This window comes from Lytechinus pictus, chromosome 9 (genome assembly GCF_037042905.1).
Source record: "Lytechinus pictus isolate F3 Inbred chromosome 9, Lp3.0, whole genome shotgun sequence".
NCBI classification, from domain to species: domain Eukaryota; kingdom Metazoa; phylum Echinodermata; class Echinoidea; order Temnopleuroida; family Toxopneustidae; genus Lytechinus; species Lytechinus pictus.
Window position 1 is genome coordinate 14,776,264 of NC_087253.1, and position 22,815 is coordinate 14,799,078.

At 36.4% G+C, this 22,815-nt stretch overlaps 1 protein-coding gene across 1 annotated transcript; it reads right to left on the reverse strand.

The window, feature by feature from the left end:
• Positions 1-2,135: 2,135 nt before the first annotated feature.
• LOC129268227 (CD151 antigen-like) lies at positions 2,136-20,942 on the reverse strand. Its single transcript, XM_064104767.1, has 8 exons — positions 20,679-20,942; positions 18,901-19,870; positions 18,338-18,535; positions 9,227-9,301; positions 7,900-7,998; positions 6,774-6,968; positions 5,259-5,342; positions 2,136-2,362 (listed from the first exon to the last, which is right to left on the reverse strand). Exons 2-8 carry the CDS (start codon positions 18,997-18,999, stop codon positions 2,306-2,308), a joined length of 807 nt encoding a protein of 268 aa, XP_063960837.1. The 5' UTR covers positions 19,000-19,870; positions 20,679-20,942; the 3' UTR covers positions 2,136-2,305.
• Between the last annotated feature and the right edge of the window lie 1,873 nt (positions 20,943-22,815).

Here is a 22,815-nt window from a genome sequence, read left to right on the forward strand (position 1 = left end):
CTTTCTCTACCTGAATATAAGCTCTCATTTACAGTTATACATGTATACTACCCAAGGGAGTAGAGTTACTGGGTAAGCCCTCGATTATACATTGTCAGGAACACTCCCCAGGGAGTGGAGATAGTGCCCAATAATCATATATGAATGCAATTAACAAATCAGCAATATCTGCATTTCTTGCTTTAGTATTACATTCAAATAAACAAAATATCATTATTTTATGTCGTGCATTCACACAAGCTTACACTACACATTTGAGCAAGTATCACAATAAGCTGTGACAAAAAAGAATTTGAGACAATCTGTGCACCACCTCCTTACACTTTACTTAGCACTACACTATAGTAATAAGGGACAATTGATGTCCTGGGGGTGTTTCACAAAGATCTAAGTCGCACATAAATGCCTCGTTGCGTTCGGTATAAAAGGTATGACCGCACTGGTCAGATCCTGCAAAGAGGACTTGCACTTCTGCGTATTGATCAATAAGATTGCGCGTTGCATATCATATACGCATCAGCATTTAAGTGCGACCTAAGTCATACTTCAATCTTTGTGAAACATCCCCCTGGTTTTATTGTTACATTTCTTTTGTGATGGCAGTTCCATTCTGAAGACTAGTATTATTCATCATTGTAATCCATATTTTATGTCTCCAATCCCAGTTCTTAGCTATATCTCATCTTAAAAAAACATACTTAAGCTACATTTTTTCACCAAAAATTACACTCAACTTATGAAATGCCCCAATTTAAATAACTGCTTTAAGTTACTGTTTCGCTTTTTTTCCAAGTCCGTCATATATTAAAGCAGGAATTAATATCCTTGACCTTGGCAAGGCATTTATCTACATCTGCCACTCTCCACCCGGATGCAGTAAATGGGTACCCAGTAGGAAGGAATTCCTTGAACGCTTGACCACCTGATCAGGTTGGTGTTTCATAAAGCTGTTCGTAAGTTAAGAGCGACTTTAAGAATGACTAGTGATCCTTTCTTATGCGCAAAACCCTTGCCAATGTACGTTTTTATGTATACCATTTACCATAAGAAAGGATCACCAGTCGTTCTTAAAGTCGCTCTTAACTTACGAACAGCTTTATGAAACGGCCCCCAGGGCAGCCGTGCTAAAGCTGGGGTAATAGTATGCAGCGCTTAAAAACATTGTATTAAGCGCTATATAATAATTATAATAATATAGGTATATTTACCCAGGGAAGCCACTTCAGTTCTGAAAACTGTTCTCCCAGCAGGCCCTGCTATTATTATTAGCCCAGCTTTAGCTGGGCTGCCTCGGCGTTCAAAGCATTCAAGGAATTTCTTCCTACTGGGTACCCATTCACCTCACCTGGGTTGAGTGCAGCACATATGCTATATGAATGTTGCATATTATTATTATCAAACTACATTATGAAATAGCACTAAAGAGAGTGAAAACACAATAATGAACAGGAAGGTAAGTCATAAAGCTGTTCGTAAGTTAAGAGCAACTTTAAGAACGTCTGGTGATCCTTCCCTATGGTAAATGGTATACACAAAAATGTTAATTGGCGATGGTTTAGCGTGTAAGAAGATTCACCAGTCGTTCTTAAAGTCACTCTTAAAGGACAAGTCCGCCCCAACAAAAAGTTAATTTGAATAAAAAGAAAAATCTGACAAGCATAACACGGAAAATTTCATCAAAATCGAAAGTAATAGAAGAAAATTATGAACATTTTAAGTTTCGCTTAATTTCACAAAACAGTTATATGCACATCCTGGTCGGTATGCAAATGAGGAGACTGATGACGTCATCCACTCACTATTTCTTTTGCATTTTATTATATGAAATATGGAATATTCCAATTTCTCCTCATTGTCAAATGAAACAACAATTAATTTCTCCCTGAACATGTGGAATTAGCATTATCTAATACTATATGGTTCAGTAAAGATGGTCCTTATTGTCAAATCTGTAAAAATGAAATATTGTATAATTCAAACAATAAAAAACAAAAGAAATAGTGAGTTAGGGGCAACATCGAAAGTCTCATTTGCATGCCACTCAGTTGTGCATATCACTGAAGTGTAAAAAAATATATATATATTTTACATCAAAATACACAGCGTTAGGCTAGTTTGATTTTTCTCTTTTTATTCAAATTAGCATTTTTCTGGGGTGGACTTGACCTTTAACTTACGAACAGCTTTGCGTAACAACCCCTTGCTCTGTTACTTTGAAGATTTCTGAGCCAGTCATCTCCTAAAGTCTTCATTTATGAAAGGTTTCATGAAAGAAGGTCTTGTCTTATCCATACTTGATTATCTCTTATCTGCTTCTTGGGACTTCCCTGTACAGACAGAATGTAAATACCATGCCAGCCAACTGAAAACAAAAATAAAAGGGAAAGAAAGAAAGAAACATTGATGAAAGGTACAAGAAATCAGATCAAGAAATAGGGATGTTTGGTCAGTAACTTCTTTTGATTTTTCATATAGTCAATGGAACTTCCCCCAGTTACAATAGGTCTTTGATGCATAATTACCAACACTCAAGAAATTTACGATCCTCATCATCTAATCTCTTACAAATAATTCCAGAATCCAGATGCTAAGAAATCATGCGGGGAACGAGCCTTTGCTCATGCAGGGCCTACCCTGTGGAATTCTCTCCCACAGAGTTTGAAAACCCAGACTTCAGTGACCACCTTCAAGGGCAACCTGAAAACACACCTGTATAAGAGTATTTTTTTATAGACATTGATTTATTGTTTAGACATGTATTACGTGTAAATAGTTTTTGTTGTTCTGCTCTGAAGCGCCTTGAGCATCTTATCAAGATGGAAAGTGCGCTTTACAAATCTCATGTATTATTATTAGTAGTAGCAAGGCCCCATTGTACAAAGAGTTACGATTGATCCAATCAATCGTAACTATGGTAAGCCAGCAAAGTCAACATACGAAATGCATGTTTGTTCAAAAAAAATTATAGATATGAATGCATATCCATAAATTCATTGATTTCTTGACAATTTGGGGTGTTCTTCTTTGATTACAAAGGACATTTTGCAAATTTCCTATAGAAAAAATTATGACACTGATGGATTTCCATAGAGTTACGATTGATCGGATCAATCGTAACTCTTTGTACAACAGGCCATTTCAGCTTTGAAAAGATCAAGTTTTGAGTCACTCTAATATATTTTCTGGAGTGGCATCTGATCGTCAGTATCAGGGATGTACATGTAGTCAAGGTCAGTAGTTCCAAATCACGAAGCCACTGGAGAAGAACCTCCCATGAAACTTTGTACACTTGACCGAGGCCGAGTCCAGCAAAAATAGGCCTCAAGGCCGGCCTTGACTACATCCCTGGTTATCATTGTAACTCATGTACATTCCAGAAGGAAAACAAGGGTGCTGGCTAGACCTGATAAACCAGTAAAATTCAACTGGTAACTCTGAAAATTGAATATACATGTACTGGTCCAGTTATTTAACCCTTTAGCACCTGAACCGCCCGAGACCGCCCTTCCTATTACACACTGAACCGCCCTTAACCGTCCGTACGTTTTCTTTGCGCTATAGTATCTCTTGTCTATGATTTACCGTGGTAATATTGCGTGTGAATACCGTATAGGTTGGCTGCTACATAGATCTGCATAGAAAAGTGTTTGCTCCTATTGAGTATAATAGAGAAAAACCGATTGACATGCATCGGTGTGTAGCAAGTTCCAGACTGTTGCGCAGTCGATCTCAGCAAAGATGGCTGCGTCCATGTCTCGGAAAACCACTTACTTTGCCGAAGAAGCTCGGGCGTTGCTATACATGTATGTTCATGAAAACGTTGGATATCACACAGAGTGACATCTAGATGTGAGTTCGAATTAATTTTTGACATATTTGATCCAAGATTTGGCGAAAAATTTAGTATTCTGTCAGTGATACTTTACATTTTTTTGAAGGCGTGGGACTGGGGCGGCTGAAACCCGAACTTTTTTTTTTTTCTTCTCGCTCTGCAAACGATTGTCAAAGGTCAATATTCGTATATCTGATTGAACTTTGCCATGTACCATTCTATTCAACAGGTCCTATGCTACAAAATAAATATAACTTGTAATGAACAAAAGTAAATTTATAAAAAAATATTTCAATTTGTTTGGAACAATGCCTACTTATTACCAGTTTTATTGTTTCCTCCAGTGAGTAATTGCCATTATGCATAGGAATCTGTAGGTGCTAGAGGGTTAAGCTGGACAATCATTTTTTTAATGTTCAAATTTTAATGGCTAATTGGACCAGTATAATTCTAAATGGACCAATGGCAAACATACTGGGTGAAACTGCAGTAACTGGATAAGTAACAGTTTGATTGGTATAATAAACTGGAACAGTTACAATTCTAAATGGTCAAGATTAACTGGACCAGTCATTTTTTTTTTGCTGGACCAACAATAATTTTACTGCTCAGATATGACTGGATGTACATTGTATGAGCAACAGGCAACTTTGCCTCCTAAGACAAATCTGGGCCCCGTCTTACAAAGAGTTACGATCGATCCGATCAATCACAACTATGGACGGCCAGCAACGTCAACATCTAAAAAATGCAAATTTGTTCAAAATATTTTCTAGCTGAGATGTTCATCCATATATTTATCGTTCTCTTGAAGATTCAGTGTGATTCTCTTTGTTTTAAGAAGTTTGTGCGAATTCCCTGTAGAAAAAAATGACACTGATGGATTTCCATAGAGTTACGCTTGATTGGATCAATCGTAACTCCTTGTAAGACAGGGCCCTGGTGGGATCTGTTCATCCTGGGAGACATTTGACTTGCATGTTTTGTGTAATCTAGTTTTAAAAATTCCTTTGACTAGAGTGAATATTGGATTCATAGAAAGTCAACTTAGGTCTACTAAATGTTTGTTTGCTATAACGGAGGTAAAAAAAAATAGGTCCGTCTTTTTTTCCTTCTCATGTGGATGATGTTCTACACCAGTAAAACAAAAAGTAGACAAAACAGTGAATCTGAAGGGTTCTTCTCTCTCTCTGTCTTTAAAATGTTCCCAGCTTTTCAAGAAAAAAAATTCTGATAATTATTTAAACCCATTCCCAGTTTTGCTTGTTTTCTACAATGTAAGTTGTTGCAGTGAATTACATGTATTTTCAGTATAAAAACAATAATGTAAAACTAATTAGTACCACCATAATGAATGTTGTTTGATATGCAACAAAATATAACAGAGTCTGCTTTAGTAACCCTGTATCTATTGAGTTCTACTCACATGTAAAACAGATATACAAATCGCTACACCTCCAACGACACCTCCATACTCTGTGACACGATTCTCTGTAGCTGTGAGGCACCCCTGTAAAAGTAAAATATTATAGATTGTTGAGATGATTTTATTATCACCCATATCAAAACAAGTTGAAGATTCTACAACCGCTTTGTCTACACAATAGCTTCATGCCACATTGTCTGGTCCTACATGTACTTCATTCACAATTGGAGTTCATCTACTAAGAATTTGGTCTAATGTGCAGGCGTCATGGTCTAATGGTTATGACTCTGGTCTTTCAATCTGATGGTTCGATTCCCAGCCATAGCGTGTTTTCCTTCAGCAAGAAATTCACCCACATTGTACTGCACTCAGCCCAGGTGAGGTTAATGGGTACCTGGTAAGAATTTATTCCTTGAATGCAGTGCATGTAACAGCTGCTCTGCTAAAGCCAGGGTAATTATGCTGCATTACTGTAGAGCGTTTTTTAGAGACTTCAGATAACGTAAGTCTTATTAGTGCTATGCAAATAATATTCTTATTATCATTAATTTCCAAATAGTCCATTCACCATTTTATCTAATTTCCAAAATAAGGCTATCCCTTTTCTGGCCAAATATCCACTTGGTCTAACACCATCAAGGCCCGTATTCTGAAGTCAGGTATAACTTAGACCATGGTCTAACTCTGTGTTAAAATTATGGGAAGCTAAACGTTTCAAAAATGTTAATAATGAACCTATTTAGTAAGTTGTATGTTTCTTATGTTTACTGTGCTCTTTCTTGATTCATCGATGGTGAAGACAATCATTTATTTATACTTCCTAGACAATTATGAATGATTTGAGAGCCAAATGAGCTGAAATATGATATCTCTACCGTTAGTGATTTATGTAACAATTGGCTATCCATACTTAAACCACAACTTTAAACCTGAGTTTAAGTTAAACTCGACTTCACAATATGGGCCTTTGGGTATACAGTCCATTTGGTATAAGATTGTATATTTTATTGTGACGTCATCGGTTCAGTACTCTAAGGGCCTTTTCACAACACGAGAGTCTTGAATCATCATTGTAACGATGATTGCAATTCGTCTGTAGAATCATCGTACCATTCACACGCTCCCTCGAAAGCTAAGATTTGAATTCGAATTCCTGAGCGAAGGCGGTATTGTGTCCTTGGTGACTTATCAATCAAAGCACTGCATCGCAAATACAAATCACAATGAGAGCATGACAATTGTATTGAAAGGTCACAAAAGCTCTACCCTCAAAAGATGTTTTGGAGGTCAAGCCTTTCAGACGTAAAATTCGTACCGTAATTCGAGTGAAACTTAACTGGAATTCACCTCCGGAGTAGAATTTGAATTCATGATTGTGATTAATAGCGTTCATGATTCTAGTTTGGTTTCACACGAGCTAAAAATTTGTCATTAGAATTATTTTTCACTGGAACCATGATTCAAATTACGATTTTGATACCGTGTGAAAGGGCAGTAAGCTATTATTCTCCTCACCACATCATGTAAGTAGAGTCTATACAGATTCTGGGGCCTCTCCAACCGGCAGATGATGGGGTCAACGCCCTCTCGACAACAGCTTAACGGCACCACGTTGCGGGGTTTTAACGGTGATTGGTTCAGCCAGAATGCCGTCATTCGATACTCAATCACTGCTGCTACGACATCTCCGGTTATACCACAGCACCGAAACTATGAGGGAGAGAGAGGGAAATAAGATATAGTAATTTTGACTACTTATGAACTCCTTATAAAATTACTTAAAAGGAAAATAATTAGGTAAAAAAATACCTGATATATATGTAAAAATTTCATAGACTTTATTTTTTTAAATAAAAAATAAACACATAACTACTACATTTATCCTGAAAGAATATTCTTCAAAATAATATACCATTATTTTTATGTAGGATATCGCTGCTCGGCTGATCAAACCTTGTATCTCAAATTTTAATAATAATAATAATATACAGTTCTTGTATAGCGCATATCACATTATGAATAATGTCTCTATGCGCTTCCAAAGGATTTTGATATTTTTACCCCAGCTGTAGCTTGGCAGCCGTAATTACTAAGATAACAGCGCACGTACACGCATTTCAAGGAATAAATAAATTTAATGGTCTGATGACAGCTAGATTTTAGAGTTGTAACATGGGTGACAACCTTCTTTTGCCTTGAAAGAGTTCTTCACAGGTATCAGGAGACTGTTTTCAGACAATGAGTCTGCCACAATTGCTATATTTTCAAAATACAACCTTTTCTAAGGTCAAAATTGTTGAATTTTGAGATACGAGGTTTCATCAGCCCAGCCACGTTTTGTTTACAATTGAATAATCTGGAGGTATTCTTTGCTGTGATGTAAAATTTGAATTGTGCCAAAGTAAGGTATGAACCCATATGTCCATGAAGTCATAATTGTACATGAGTAGCAGTAAATTTCATTATAAACTATATGTCTATTAAATCAACATAATGTAAGAATAGATACTAAAACAGGGGGGGGGGTTATCTAAAAATTCTCATAATTTGATTGATACTTAAGGTAATTTCCATGAATCTATATAAATCAGTTTTTGATGTGTGAAAGTTTTTTCAACTCGTTCATAAAAAATGCACTCACCCTTTTCTGTATAAAATCATATGCCTCTGTGTATTCCTCCCCACCTTCTGCTCCGTAATTATCTCTCAGCGACCACGTCAAGTTCTGCTCCGTTTCAGCCTGAAATATTGTATGAAATAAAATTCACTTGATCATTAATAAATCTTGATTCATCAATATCTATTAAAGTGGCCCATTTTCTGAAGCCCATGCAGTTTAACTCAGGCCATGGTCTAACTTTACGCAAAAATTATTGGCGGCAAAATTTTCAGAATTTGTTTAGGTTGTAAGTTTTATATATTTACTTTGTTCTTTTTCTCCTTATTTTAATTGTACTAGTAAAAAAACTTTTAATTAGTACTTTCATACAATTATGAATTATTCAAGTGTCAAATGAGCTGAAAAATTGAGCTTCTACTTTTAGAAATTAGTGCACATTTGGCTATCCACCTCTACATTCTTTCAAGTAGACCAGAGATTATTTAAATCAAGCTGGGGAGCATTTCTTGATAGGAATTTTCTGACATTTGATCTGACAAAATCCTGTTTTATCTGACAGTTGTCATATAAGCAGTGCTTCTCAGCGAATTAAAATCAAAGAAAATTGTCAGATCTTGACAACTTGTCGGACAAAATTATTAATGAAACATTCTCCTGGACTTAAGATTATAAGTCAATGACACCAATGTATAAATACCACACAAGGAAACAAAAAAGAAAAAGATGGTCTGTACAGGGGAGGAGGGGGGGTCATCAACATTCGTCATTTGTCAACTACGTCACTGGTTGACAACTTGTACGAGGTTCGTTGGCCTCCAACTGCTACTATGGTAACTTTCAAATAGTCATGACTTGTCAGTTCAGACAAGCTTCAGAAAAAAAACAGTTCCCTGGACCTCATAACATAAAGCTAAGTAATTGATCATGAGGATAATGTCTATGAGTGATGCATTGATTATTGTGTATGATAAATCATAAAAATCAGCTCTGTCATCAATTGCTAAGCTTTATGTTACAGTGACCAGGGCTCCGTAACACAAAGGTTAGCGATTAATCACAAATTTGCAAGATGGATTCTGACTGGTTCCTAGTCGGTCTACTGAGCAAATTGCGCATGCAACGGCGATTCCTGATAGGCCATTTTATTTAGTGATTAATCGCTAACCTCTGTGTTACGGGGCCCTGGACGGGTTTTCTTTTATCATTGAATACTCAAAGAAGAACCAGTTTTCTCACATGTAGTATATTTGATACATGTACTAATGTGCAGTTATAATCATAATCCGAACACTTCATTTCTGAAAGACACAACATACTTGATTTCAAAACTTGAAATAAAGATACTCACGCTTGCTAAGAATGCCAGCCCCAAAATGCCTCCAGAAAACTCCACCACAAACACTAGCAGAAGGAAGTAGAAATACTGCAAGAAAAGAGAAAATTACAAGAAAATATGAAAATTAATAACAAAATGAATATTCAACAATCAAATTGTATAATTATTCAAAAGGAAATAAAGATCTCCATTTATTAACAATGGTCTTATAGGCCCAAATTCATAAGGGTGATTTAAAAAATCATTTGTTTATGCAGATATCCTGTATAAATTATGCTTTCATGTATATTAAAAAAATGTCCAATGCTGAGCTTTTTGTCGCTGTACGCCAAATTAACGCCTGTTGCCATGGTTGGGCATGCATTCTTATTAACAAGTTAACTTTTCAAAAGCCACCTTTTTTAATTCGGGCAATAATGTCTCTGCATGGTAAAGCCAAGATTTACATTATTGGAGCAAAAATATGAACTGTTTGAAAATAAAATGAAATACAAAAGGGGATTGCATGTGTTGTTTGGTAGTTGCCATTAGATTGGTAAAGTTATCATTATAGTAACTTTCATAAAATGAGGGCCCTGAGCTCCATAACACAAAGATTGAGCACTGGACAATTTGTATAATTGGTTGCAATTGATAACTATGTACAATCAATCATCAATGTCTAAGTTTCGTGTGATGGGACCCAAATGGAATCCCAAAGAAGGAAAAATCTGGAGTAAACAATTTGTTGTTAAATAATAATAAATAGGTTCATTATTGCGGACTGAAATAATCGCTAGAGGGTATTCATTTGTCTCGCAATCTACTATGGTCAACAAGGAAATTCGTGATCACTCTCGCAAAAAGTGTTCACTAGCTTACAAGTTCACAAGCTTTCGAGTGCCGCTGCAACTCTTTATCAAGTGACGAAAATTATCTGATAACGTAGTCTATTTATACCATTCCCCAGGACCATACTTGCGTACGGTCCTGGGGATTGTAAGCTAGTGAACACTTTTTGCGAGAGTGATCACGAATTTCCTAGAAAGCTAGTGAACACTTTTTGCGAGAGTGATCACGAATTTCCTTGTTGACCATAGTAGATTGCGAGACAAATGAATACCCTCTAGCGATTAATTTGTTGTTTGTTTATTAGCATAATCATAAGAAACAGTGCTTGGGAATTAAACCTTGGAGACTAATGGGCCGTCTCATACTTCCTTTATTTAGCAACGTGCATTTATATATAGACGTCTTTGCCTCAACTGTCGGAACTAGTCAAGCAAGGTCAGACTGTCATTGGAGGGAGAACCTCGTACCTCAATGAAAATTACAATTTTGTTTTAAAGGGGGAGCTCAACCTGACATAAAATTGGTTTTAATAAAAGCAGAAAATGAGAGAGAAATATTAATGAAATATTGATGAAAATTCATCAATGATTAACAGAGTTGAGAATTTTCATTTCACAATAAACATGCAAGCAGCCCTTCATTACACTGTATGTCATGTAATATAAATTCCATAAATTGATATTTTTCCTGGTTTGGGATGACTAAAATTTTCAACAAATGATATATTGTGAATGATAATGAATATAATTTGCAATTTTTTTTTTAAATAATAAATTATTGAATTCAAATCAAATGTGGGAGCAACTTGCATAGGACATCACAAAATTAGAAATAAAAAATATCACACATGTTGTTCCGTCATTCTTTGTTGAAATTTTCCTCAAACCTTCTGTATTATTTAATTATTCTTTCTCTCTCTTGCTTGTTATATACATGTTTATTTATCTATCCCTCTTTCTTTCCTTTTCTTTGGCTTTTATGAAAACAATGTGAATTCCTGTCGCAAACCTAGCTCTCTATCTAAAAAAAGAAACTGCTATACTATTTCAACACAGGGAAATACATGTAACTCAAGCAAATTATAGCCTCAAAATGTCCCCAAAAGACCCCGGCCCCTGAAACTGAAATACCCATAGGGCCCAATGTAATTGTAATGCAATGTGGACAATTTAGTTTTTTTTTAGCAAGCTCAACAAGTAGACTAATTTTTCCCCTGCATCAAACCACAAAGGGTAATAATAATAATAATAAACAGTTCTTGTATAGCGCAAATCACAATATGAATGTCTCTATGCGCTTCCAAAGGACTTGGATATTATTACCCCAGCTGTAGCTTGGCAGCCGTAATTACTAAGATTACAGCGCACACGCATTTCAAGGAATAAATTCCTGCCAGGTACCCATTCACCTCACCTGGGTTGAGTGCAGCACAATGTGGATAAATTTCTTGCCGAAGGAAATTACGCCATGGCTGGGATTCGAACCGACGACCCTCTGTTTCAAAGTCCGAAGACTAATCCACTGGGCCACAATGCTCCACTAATTTATATAATTTATATCATTAGAAAGTGAAATGTCAGCCCTTTTTCACTCTCCATTTAACTTCTTGAGGTACAAATGCCTTGTCAAGCTATCAATGCATCTTATTCTAATGCTATCTGGCTATTCCACAAGTACTTCTCGACAACGTAGCATCAACGGTTTGCACTGCTGATGATGAGTAAGCCAACCTATCCACAGACGTCCTGACAAACCGCGTCATGACCTCATATCCTCTGAAATAGTTCTGAATCATGCGCTCAGTTAGTCTTGATCTCAAAGCCCTTGTTTGTTTTATGTTATATTACATACTCGGCCTGGAATGATATCTGAATGGCTCAAAATAAATCAGAAGTACTAGACAATCACCAGTGGCGTACCTAGGATTTTCCACAGGGGGGGGGGAATTCGTCCGCCAAAAAATTTGACAAGCAAAAAAAAAAAAAAAGAAGGTATTCAAGACTCGTCAGGGGGGGCAGGGATATGTCCCTTGCATGGGTTGTGACTCGCCAGGGGGGGGCAGTCTGCCCCCCCCCCCCCCCCCCCCGTAGGTACGCTAGTGACTATCACTAAGTTTCAGTAGTTGAGGTTTTGCAAAGTATTAACCTCCCTACCCCCTCATTGAGAAATGTCTGTGAAATTCTATAACAAAAGTTTTGCATATATGATCATAAAAAACAGTTGAACATCTACCTTAGTCAGAATACAAACCAGGGAGCCAATGATTTTTGTTTTAATTTTATGAAATATGAACAGAAAATCAATTCTTAAAGATTTGATGATAAAGAGAACCCCCCTAAAAATAATCATAATGATTTTTCATTATCCATGAGAAATCAAACATATTTTTAAATTGAAGGAAAATATGAATTATTTAATATCTATTATTTAATCTTAAAAGAAAACAAGTGAGAGTGTGACATCATCAGCTCCCTCATTTGCATATCATCAAGATAAATTCTATGGCCCGTATTCTGAAGTCAGGTTTAACTTAGACCAGGGTCTAACTCTGTGCTAAAATTATGGGAAACCAAAAGTGTCAAAATGTTTATTAGGTTGTAAGCTAGTGAACACTTTTTGCAAGAGTGATCACGAATTTCCTTGTTGACAATAGTAGATTGCGAGACAAATGAATACCCTCTAGCGATTATTTCAGTCCGCAATAATGAACCTATTTAGTAAGTTGTATGTTTCTTATGTTTACTGTGCTCTTTCCTGATTCATCGATGGTGAAGACAATCATCTATTTATACTTCCTAGCCAATTATGAATGATTTGAGAGCCAAATGAGCTGAAATATGATATCTCTACTGTTAGTGATTTATGTAACCATTGGCTATCCATACTGAAACCACAACTTTAAACCTGAGTTTGAGTTTTAAACCCGACTTCAGAATACGGGCCTATGGGGTTAGCCTATTGAAGACATGCTGATTATAATATTGCACAATGCCTACTTAAACAGCTTTGTTGAATAGAGCTCTTTCTTTCAGTTCATGCAAATGAAATCTTGTATCATCTCACTCGTGCCTATTTGTTATTTGTAAAACATACATTCTAGATACATCATCTCTTTATCATCTTCAATGCATCCTTTGCTCTCAGAAAGAAGAGCAAGTTGAACAAAAACTTAAACATTTTTGTAATAGACGGGTCAATATACGACCAAAAATAGCCTTACCCGGAACAAATTGCAACAAATGATTTTTCAACGGTATTTTGTACTATTTGACCTCAGGAATAACATACTAAAAATCTACCAAAATCCGCATCCGGGAAAGGGGTTATTTTCAAGATGGCGTCCAAGATGGCCGCCATTCACTGAAAATGGATACAACTGACGCATCATCCACCCTAGAATCCTATTTCGGTCCATATTCCATGGTCTGGGGTACAAAAATTGATTTAGGCTAGAAAGAATTATAAGCCCTCCAATGTACCAGGCAAATCCAAGATGGCGCCCAAAATGGCTGCCGTGGGCTAAAAATCCACAATTCATCTAAATTTGTTTTTTATTCAATGGTTTTAAGGGTGAAATAGTACATTGAAACAAGTTACAAGGACAGCCAGTGGTCTGGTGTGTCCAAAAATCCAAGATGGCTTCCAAAAATGGAGTTTAAAATGGCTGTTGCTACTTAAAAAACCGACATAGTTTGCTCAATGTCCAGAAATATGATTTTTTTTTCTATACCATGGTTAAATGGGTCAAATAATACATTGGGACAAGTTACAAGAAAAAGTCAGTTGGCTGGTATGTGCAAAAATCCTCGATGGATTCTAAAAATTGATTCTGAAATGGCTGCTTATACTTAAAGCGGACATAGCTCATTTCATTTTGGACTGGGAAATGTGCTTTTGATGTCTAAACCACTGGTTTCAAGGGTCGATTAATATATTAATATAAGTTACAAGGACAGTCAATGGTCTGGTATGTCCAAGAATCGAAGATGGTGTCCAAAAATTGGTCTTTAAAATATGCTGCTGATACTTAAAGCGGACAAAGTTCATTTCATATCGGCCTGGAAAGGTGATTTTGGTGTCTTAACCACTAGTTTCAAGGATCAATTAATACATTAGGGCAAGTTACAAGGACAGTCAGTGGCCTGGTCGGTCATAAAACCTAAGTTGGCTTCCAAAAATTGATTCTAAATTGACTGCTGCTACTTAAAACGGACATAGCTTATTTCATATCGACATGGGAGATGCGATTTTGGTGTCTAAACCACTGGTTTAAGGGCCAATATAATACATTAGGACAGGTTTTAAGTGGTCTGGTATGAACAAAAATCCAATATTTTCATTTCATTTTCATTTATTTATTCCAAATTCTCATTAAAAAACATACAACATACTTTCTGATCAATAGTGGCTTCCAAAACTTGATTCTAAAATGGCTGTTGATACTTAAAAGTGGCATAGCTCGTTTTTAAATCTGCCTGTGAGATTAGGACAAGACAATGGCAGTCAGTTGCTTAGTATGTCCAAAATTACAAGATGGCTTCCAAAAATGGAGTAAAAAAATGTCTGATGTTACTTACATAAGGACATAGTTTGTTTATTTTCTGTCTGGGGAATATGAGTTTGGTGTTAAAAGCATGGTTTAAAAGGGTCAAGTAACACACTAGGGTAAGTTACAAGACCAGTCAGTTGTCTGTATGTTAAAAAATCCAAGATTACTTCAAAAAATGGGGTGTAAATTGACTGTTGCTGTTTAAAAGTATGCATAGTTTATTATAAATACACCTTGGAGGTATGATTTTGCTGTCTATACTAGAGTTTACAGGGTCAAGCAATACATTGGGTTAAGTTGAAAGGACAGTCAGGTGTCAGGTATGTCCAAAAATCAAAGATGGCTTTAAAAATGGGGGTCTTAATGACTGCTGTTACTTAAAAGTGGATGTAGAACATTATAAATACACCTTGGGGATATTATTTTGGTGTCTACACTAGGGTTTCAAGGGCCAAACAATACTTTGGGACTGGTAACCATGATATGCAGCAATCCATTTCGCCTTAAAATCCAAGTTGGCTTAAAAATGGGTTCTAAAGTGACTACTGTTACATAAAATATCTACCTGTTAGAAATAATCTTGGTGCCTACACTTAAATGAATGGGGACAAGTTATTATATTGATGAGTTGGTAACAGCACCCATTTTGATGAAATTTTAGAATCCATCATGGATTCTTTGACAAAATGGGGTACTAACCATCCTTGTTACTTGTCCGAATGTATTATTTGACCCTACAAACCACAATTTGGATACCAACATTATTTCTTGCAGATGAATATTGTAGAACTCTGACCACTATTGAATGATATGAGTCGTTTTAGATTCCTTTTTGTAAAACCCTCTTGTGTTTTAGGCAAACCGGACAACTGCATATCAATGTAACCAGTCCAAACGTATTGTTTTAATCATGAAACCATAGTGTGGACACCGAAATCATCTCCTAAATGGATTTTAAATGAACTATGTCCATTTTTGAAATGTAACAGCAGTCATTTTAGACTCCGATTTTTGGAAGCTTTCTTAGATTTTCGACATACTGGACCACTGACTGTCCTTGTAACTTATTTTCTGCCTTTTGAAACCATGATATAGGCAACAAAATCATATGCCCTTGACGAATAAAACATAACTATGTCCATTTTTAAATACCATCGCGGCTAATTGATACTATTTTTAAGCCAACGTGGACTTTTGGACATACTTGACCACCAAACGTCCTTGTAACCTATACCAATTTATTATTTGACCCATTTAACCATGGTATAGGCACAAAAAAATCATATTCCCGGATATTGAACAAACTATGTTGGGTTTTTTTTTAAAGTAGCAACAGCATTTTTTACTCCATTTTTGAAAGCCATCTTGGATTTTTAACATACCGGACCACTGACTGTCCTTGTAACTTGTCCCAATGTTATTTGACCATTGAAACCATGGTCTAGACACCAAAATCATATCTCTCAGGTTGATGTGATATGAGCTATGTCGATTTTAAGGATTAACAGCCATTTTAAACTCAATTTTTGGAAGCCATCTTGTATTTTTCGACACACCAGACCACTGGCTGTCCTTGTAACTTGTCCCTACGAACCACTTCATCATTAAAACAATCGAATGGAAACCAAATTAAAGCCACTTAAGTAAGTAATAGATGAATTGGGGATTTTTTAAGACTACGGCAGCCATTTTGGGCGCCATTTTGGATTTTCCTGGTACCCTGGAGTGCTAATATTCACTCTAACTTGTATAAATAAATTATTTTACCCATTGGATCATGTAATATGAATCCAAATAGGAGTCCAGGGTGGATAATGAGTGAGTTATATCCATTTTTAGCGAATGACGGCCATCTTGGACGCCATCTTGAAAATAACCACTTTCCCGGATGCGGATTTTGGTAGATTTTTAGTATGTGATTCCTGAGGTCGAATAGTACAAAATAACGTTGAAAAATCATTTGTTGCAATTTGTTCCGGGTCAAACCATATATTGACCCGTCTATAACAGACCAACGGACTAACAGACATGACCTCACATCATAGCACAGCTACTATGGCCCGTATTCTGAAGTCAGGTTTAACTTAGACTCAGGTTTAAAGTTGTGGTTTAAGTATGGGAAGCCAAAAGTATCAAATTTATTTATTAAGTTGTACGTTTCTTATGTTTACTGTGCTCTTTCCTGATTCATCGATGGTGAAGACAATAATCTATATATCTTCCTAGACAATTATGAATGATTTGAGAGCCAAATGAGCTGAAATATGATATCTCTAACCGTTAGTGATTTATGTAACAATTGGCTGTCCATACTTAAACCACAACTTTAAACCTGAGTTTAAGTTGAACCCGACTTCAGAATACGGGCGTATAATTCTATATACTCTACTGTGCAGAATACTCGGTTTCAAATTATTACCCAAGCTGTGGCTAAGCCACCATATAGGTGCTAAAGCATTCAAGGAATAAATCCTACCGGGTACCCATTCACCTCACCTGGGGGCCGTTTCATAAAGCTGTTCGTAAGTTAAGAGCGACTTTAAGAACGACTGGTGAACCTTTCTTACCAGTTGAACCATCACCAATAAACATTTTGGTGTATACCATTCACCACAAGAAAGGATCACCAGTCGTTCTTAAAGTCACTCTTAACTTACGAACAGCTTTATCAAAACACCAAACTGGGTCGAGAGCAGCACCATGTGGGTAAATTTCTTGCTGAAGGAAAATATGCCATGGCTGGGAATCGAACCTACGTCCCTCAGATTGAAAGACGATAGTCGTAACCAATAGACCATGACGCCCCATCACCCTTCTGGAAACACATATTACCCAGGAATCATATGTACCAAGTGTCGACGATTGATGCAGAAATAAAGAATCGAGAGCAAGTTGAAAAAAAACTATATTAATCATCTTCCATGCATCCTTTTTACATAACATTCCAATTTCTCCACTCCCTGGTGAGGATACAGATATTCACCATCTGTAAAAGGCACTTGTGTTCTAGATGTAGTCCAATGCACTCAAGTAGTGACAATTATGATCATGAATCCACCTCGGACAATGGCCTTTAAATAAGTGCCCCACAGATATGCCACTTTCTTCACTCCCTGGGGAGCATTTCACACTCACCATCTTCAAGAGTCACTTTTTTTTCTCCAGACAAGCCCCTCAACACCCCAGCAGATACACTATGAGTACCAAGCTACCCACATCTGACATTGGCCTTGGACCACAAACATGCACTTTCTTCATTCCTGGGGAGTATAGAGATAATCGCCATCTTCAAGAAGCACTTGAAGACACTTCCAACACATCCACTGACATTTATCAGTATCATGATTCCACCTCAGACAATAGCCTTAAAATAATTGCTAAACAAGTGTTCATGGCCTTCTTCACTCCTTGGGGAGCTACACTCGCCATTTTCAAGAGGCACTATTTGCTTAATATGCTCCAACAAATTCCTATCATATAAAGCTTAACACGTCTAAAGCACTTGACAGATCCGTCATTACCCCCATTCATATCATTCACATTTAATGTACACACACATATTTTTGCCCACTCCCTGGGGAATATATTTACACTTAACATCTTCAAGAGGCACTTAATTGTTCTCAAGACGAGCTCTGACGCTTCCCAGGAGAAACACTGAGGATCATGATACCATCTCGGACAATGGCCTTGCCCCACAAACATGCACCTTCTTCACTCCCTGGGGAGCATTCTACACTCACCATTTTCAAAAGGCACTTGTTCTCCAAACGAGCTCCGACACATCCCAGGAGAGATACTATGAGGATCATGATTCCACCAAGGACAATGGCCTTGCCCGCCATCTTGAATAGGTCGTTGCCGAGGAGAAGCGCGACCTGCTCATTGATGGGGTCTAGCTGCACCCATACTCCGATCGCTACCATCGCGACACCTGTGAACTATGAAAAAGATAAACATTTAATTTGTTTAGGCGATTGCACATCACTTAAATGATCAAGAATTAAGAAATGCATAAATCTAATTATATACGTCAGAATAGCAATTTGACAGTCGGTATTTGTACAATGCATGTTCGATTTGATAAGATATTGAAAATGGCAAATTATCTGGTATTAATTCTGTTACCCCGGTTAAATATGACAATTTCATGTTTGTAAAATGAAAGTGTTCAAATGATAGATCAAACATGATTTCTCAGTAAAAGATAAAGGGGAAATGGGGCACAACACTTCACATGTTGGTAAAGGCCTTGCCCTTGTGGAACTACCCTTTTACATGTATACTAAAAAAAAGTCATACTCACCACAAAAAAGACATTCAGACAGTAGAGAACGACCCGATAGCACTGTCCATTCTCTGATAACGGTGGTTTTGGAGTCGGAGGATCTTCTTCGATCTCCATCACGAGTCTCTCCTTTGGAGCTATGGTGGCGGTTGTTCCTTCCTTCTGTCAATCAATAAGTTTCTCGTTCACTTTATCACAGGACCAGCCCAGAGGCTCTCTGAAATCCTTCACTGACTTGTCTCTTTTCTTTTCTACTATCTGTCAATCCGTGAGTCACTTGTTCCCTCTTTCAAAAGTCCAAAGTCAGAAATTCCCTGAAATCCCTTGTCTTGTCTTCTTTTAGTTGGTTCTTCCTTTCCTATCAGTCAATCTGTGAGTCAGGCGTTCCCTCTATCACCAGACAAGTGGCAGAAACTATCTTACAATGTATATCCTTTCTCGACCTGATGTTTAATTAAACTATATATCCTTTCAATCACAAGAAAATTCACATTGATGTTCTTCCTTCCTCCTTCCTTCTGTGGGGTTTAATTATTCCTCATCAAATGATATCAGTATTATTTTATTACTGTTGTATCTCCTTTCTATATCTGATGTGGGTTACTTTGTCAATTGTTCCCTCAATCACAACAAATCCAAATTACAATGCATTCCCTGATCCTTCCTTCAAACAATCTTTCTTTGATCGTTCCTTCAATCACAACTTCTCCTTTATCTTTTAATCAATCGATTTTATAAATAATAAGAAATTCATTTATTAAGATTAGATAGTTGTTTCCTTTTAATTGACAGAAGATCTGTGTTCATCTAGTAATTTCCACTTTTTCTTTACTTTAATCAGTTAGTTGTTCTGTCTATCAAAACATCAGATCTCATAACTTGAATTCAATTTTTCTGTCTGTCTGTCGTTCTCCTGATCGGACGCAATAAACTAAATGTTGTTATACTCCTTTATTTCGTTCCACAGTGGGCACTGGATGGTAATTTCCTGTATAAATAGTCAAAATTTATGAAAAAACACATTATGAATTATGGACTAACAAGAATATAATTTGGAAACACAATTTCAAAAATGCTTGTACCTCAATATTTTGGAATGTACACAATGCCAATGCCTTAATTAGTATAATATTCAAACTCAACATGCTACATATTCTACATTTAAATATTTCAAAGAAGGGAAAGGAAGTTTTTGGTCAATATAATTCCTATTGTGAGTGGTTTATTACATGTATATATATACAAGTTAAATTGTCATACAGAAATGTCAAATTATGATGAAATACTAAAATCTGAGCATTAAAGAGACACATAAACATTCAAATATAAATTACAGAAAAGTATTAGAATAAAACTTGAAAGCAAAATACTTTTAAACATTGCATGATTTGACATTTAAAAGATATTTGACATTCCTTTTTTTAAAGATTACATTTATACTTATTTCATTCAGTGTTCTTTAGAAGGAAAACTTACATGTATCAATACATGTATCTTCCAAATTAAGGGCCCCATGTGTATTCAAATTACAATACAAAAAGACACCCAACAAAGCATGAGATGTATGTATTGAAAATAGCAACATTTGTTCAGATAAAATATGGAAGATTTTAATCTAATTATCAAATGTCATATCTCTATTTCTATACAAGCCACATGTACTTGCGTAGGGCAGGTAAAGACCTGCATAGTATTTGAAATCTAATTAAGCAAGTCCTGCAAGCACATTCACCTGTATACAAACACAGGTAAAATAATTTACAAAGGGGTACTAAAACAAAATGTTATCAACTCACCCTCTACTTCTGCTGTTCACTATAAACCACCATAAAACTCTATTCTTCCTGGATAACTCAGCAACAAAATATCACATTATCAAATCCAAATAAATCCACAACAGAATAGCCCTTCCGGACCTTAAAGTTCAGCACCAATCAGGACATTTGATGGGCAGAAACTTCAAGTTTATTACTTTACAGTCATTTGGGTGTAGCATAGCTCAAGTTCAATTCATGCAACTACATCTAGGTGTATACATAACTTGTATACTATTGTACAGTGTCGGTATGTACAACGTATGACGCATCTATCAGCGAGTTTACATACAGAGTTTTCCCTCGTAACCCCCTTCCTCGTTCCTACGCACTAGCTAGACTTATTTTTTTCTTGGGTTATAAGCTACTTCCTCTCAAGTAGGAAGTGTGTATGAAAGGCACAAAAGCCCCCCTCCTTCTCTTTAAAGCTAAATTACAGTAGTTGCAGTAAAACACTTATTTCGTGAGAAAGTCTGTAAAACCAAGGTTAAGTATGACTATATCATCGTGGATCTAGATCTGGTACAGTTACATAAACTGAACTTTGTGAAATCATAAAATCTAAGCTGAAATACGATCACACTGAAGATCGCCAACATAGATAGGCACACGTGGGACAGTGTATTATTATTGCTGGAATAAAGACCCGACGGAAGTGACCGAATCCGCGCTTATTTTGCTTATTTCTCAGCAATTACACAATTTCTTCCAGAATCCTTTGGCACATATTTTTTATTCATACAAACAGACACTTGGGTGGTCATTATATTAGATTCTGTAAAAAGTCATTTTGAGATCGTTACCAGAACTGGAATTTACCTTTGATCTGAGCCTTCAATTTCCTCTCTAAGAATACATGAAATACTATACACAGATATTTCACCTAATGCTGATTTCTTCCTTCCCGGATATTTCTTAACTTCATAATGATATCAATTTGTCTTTTTACTGTCTTTAACAAGATATTTTTAGTTAAACTAAGAAATTCTCTATTTCATGTATTTGCACAAATTGATGTTTCACTAAGCCCTGGGGAAGAACATGATGGCTGGGGTAGACTCCATGCATAGATGAATAAAAATAAAAATAAAATTTGTCCTTCATCCTACGTTTGCATGTTCTATTCATTAACACGTCACCTGATCTTTTGGGGAGTTTGTAATCATAATTTCAATTACAAGTCTCATTTAAAATTTTTGCCACCATTTCTTTGGGGTTTTTTATATTACATTCCAATCTTATATACTCTAATATCTTCTCAATTCTTCTTATTGGTTAATCCTTGAAAGTGTTACCTCGTATTATATACATTTATTTATCATTTACAGCAAATGAGTTGCCTATTTGCAAATAGAAGATACCTTCACACCAGGCTATATATAAAATATCTCAACTTCCTGATGTTTTTCTTTTATTGGCCCAATCACTGCAATGTTTCATGTTCTATCATTTAAGGCAAGGTGCTGTCTGTTTACAAACCTGTATTGAAAATTTCAATATTATAAAAAAAAATACATATTTAATCTTCATTTGTTCATCTTTAGGTTATTCATTTACTATCATTCATGGCAGATGAGTTGCCCGATTGCAAACTAAGCCTGCCTTCACACTCTCAATGAAGCTTTCACATCTCAATATCCTGATACGTTCTTCCTAGTTTGACAGATTTTGACCAACTTGTCGACTAATCCAGGATAAACGATGATAGCATGTCACACGGCTGAACAACCAATCTCATGGAGCTATAGAGGACATGTGACTCATGTACATATCGTCTACATACACTCGAGGGATTTCTATACCCTTTAGATGATCACTCGTACCTACATACTTTCTCACTCTCCCCTCTCCTTCTCTGTGTCTTTCTATCACTCACCTCCTCTCCCCCTATACATGTATATCTTTCTATCTTTCTCCTCCTCTTTTCTCCCTCACTCATCCTTTATTCTCTCTCCCCCTCCCTCACTCTATCTCTCTCTCTGCAAGTTTCTATCATTAAGTTTCTCTCGTCCCTCTCAATCTCCCTTCTCTTGCATTTTCTTTGCTCACTCTCTCCCTCTCAACCCCTCTCTGTATCTTTCTATCACTCCCCCTCTTTTCTTCCTTCTCTCATCTTTTC

Excerpts from the sequence above, each read along its gene's own strand:
- LOC129268227 (XM_064104767.1), bottom strand. The coding sequence starts at position 18,999 with ATGGAGATCGAAGAAGATCCTCCGACTCCAAAACCACCGTTATCAGAG. Across the intron at positions 18,536-18,900 it reads GTCTGAATGTCTTTTTTGTG|TTCACAGGTGTCGCGATGGT; the intron begins GTGAGTATGACT and ends TCTTTTTCATAG. Across the intron at positions 2,363-5,258 it reads TTTGTATATCTGTTTTACAT|TTGGCTGGCATGGTATTTAC; the intron begins GTGAGTAGAACT and ends TTTTGTTTTCAG.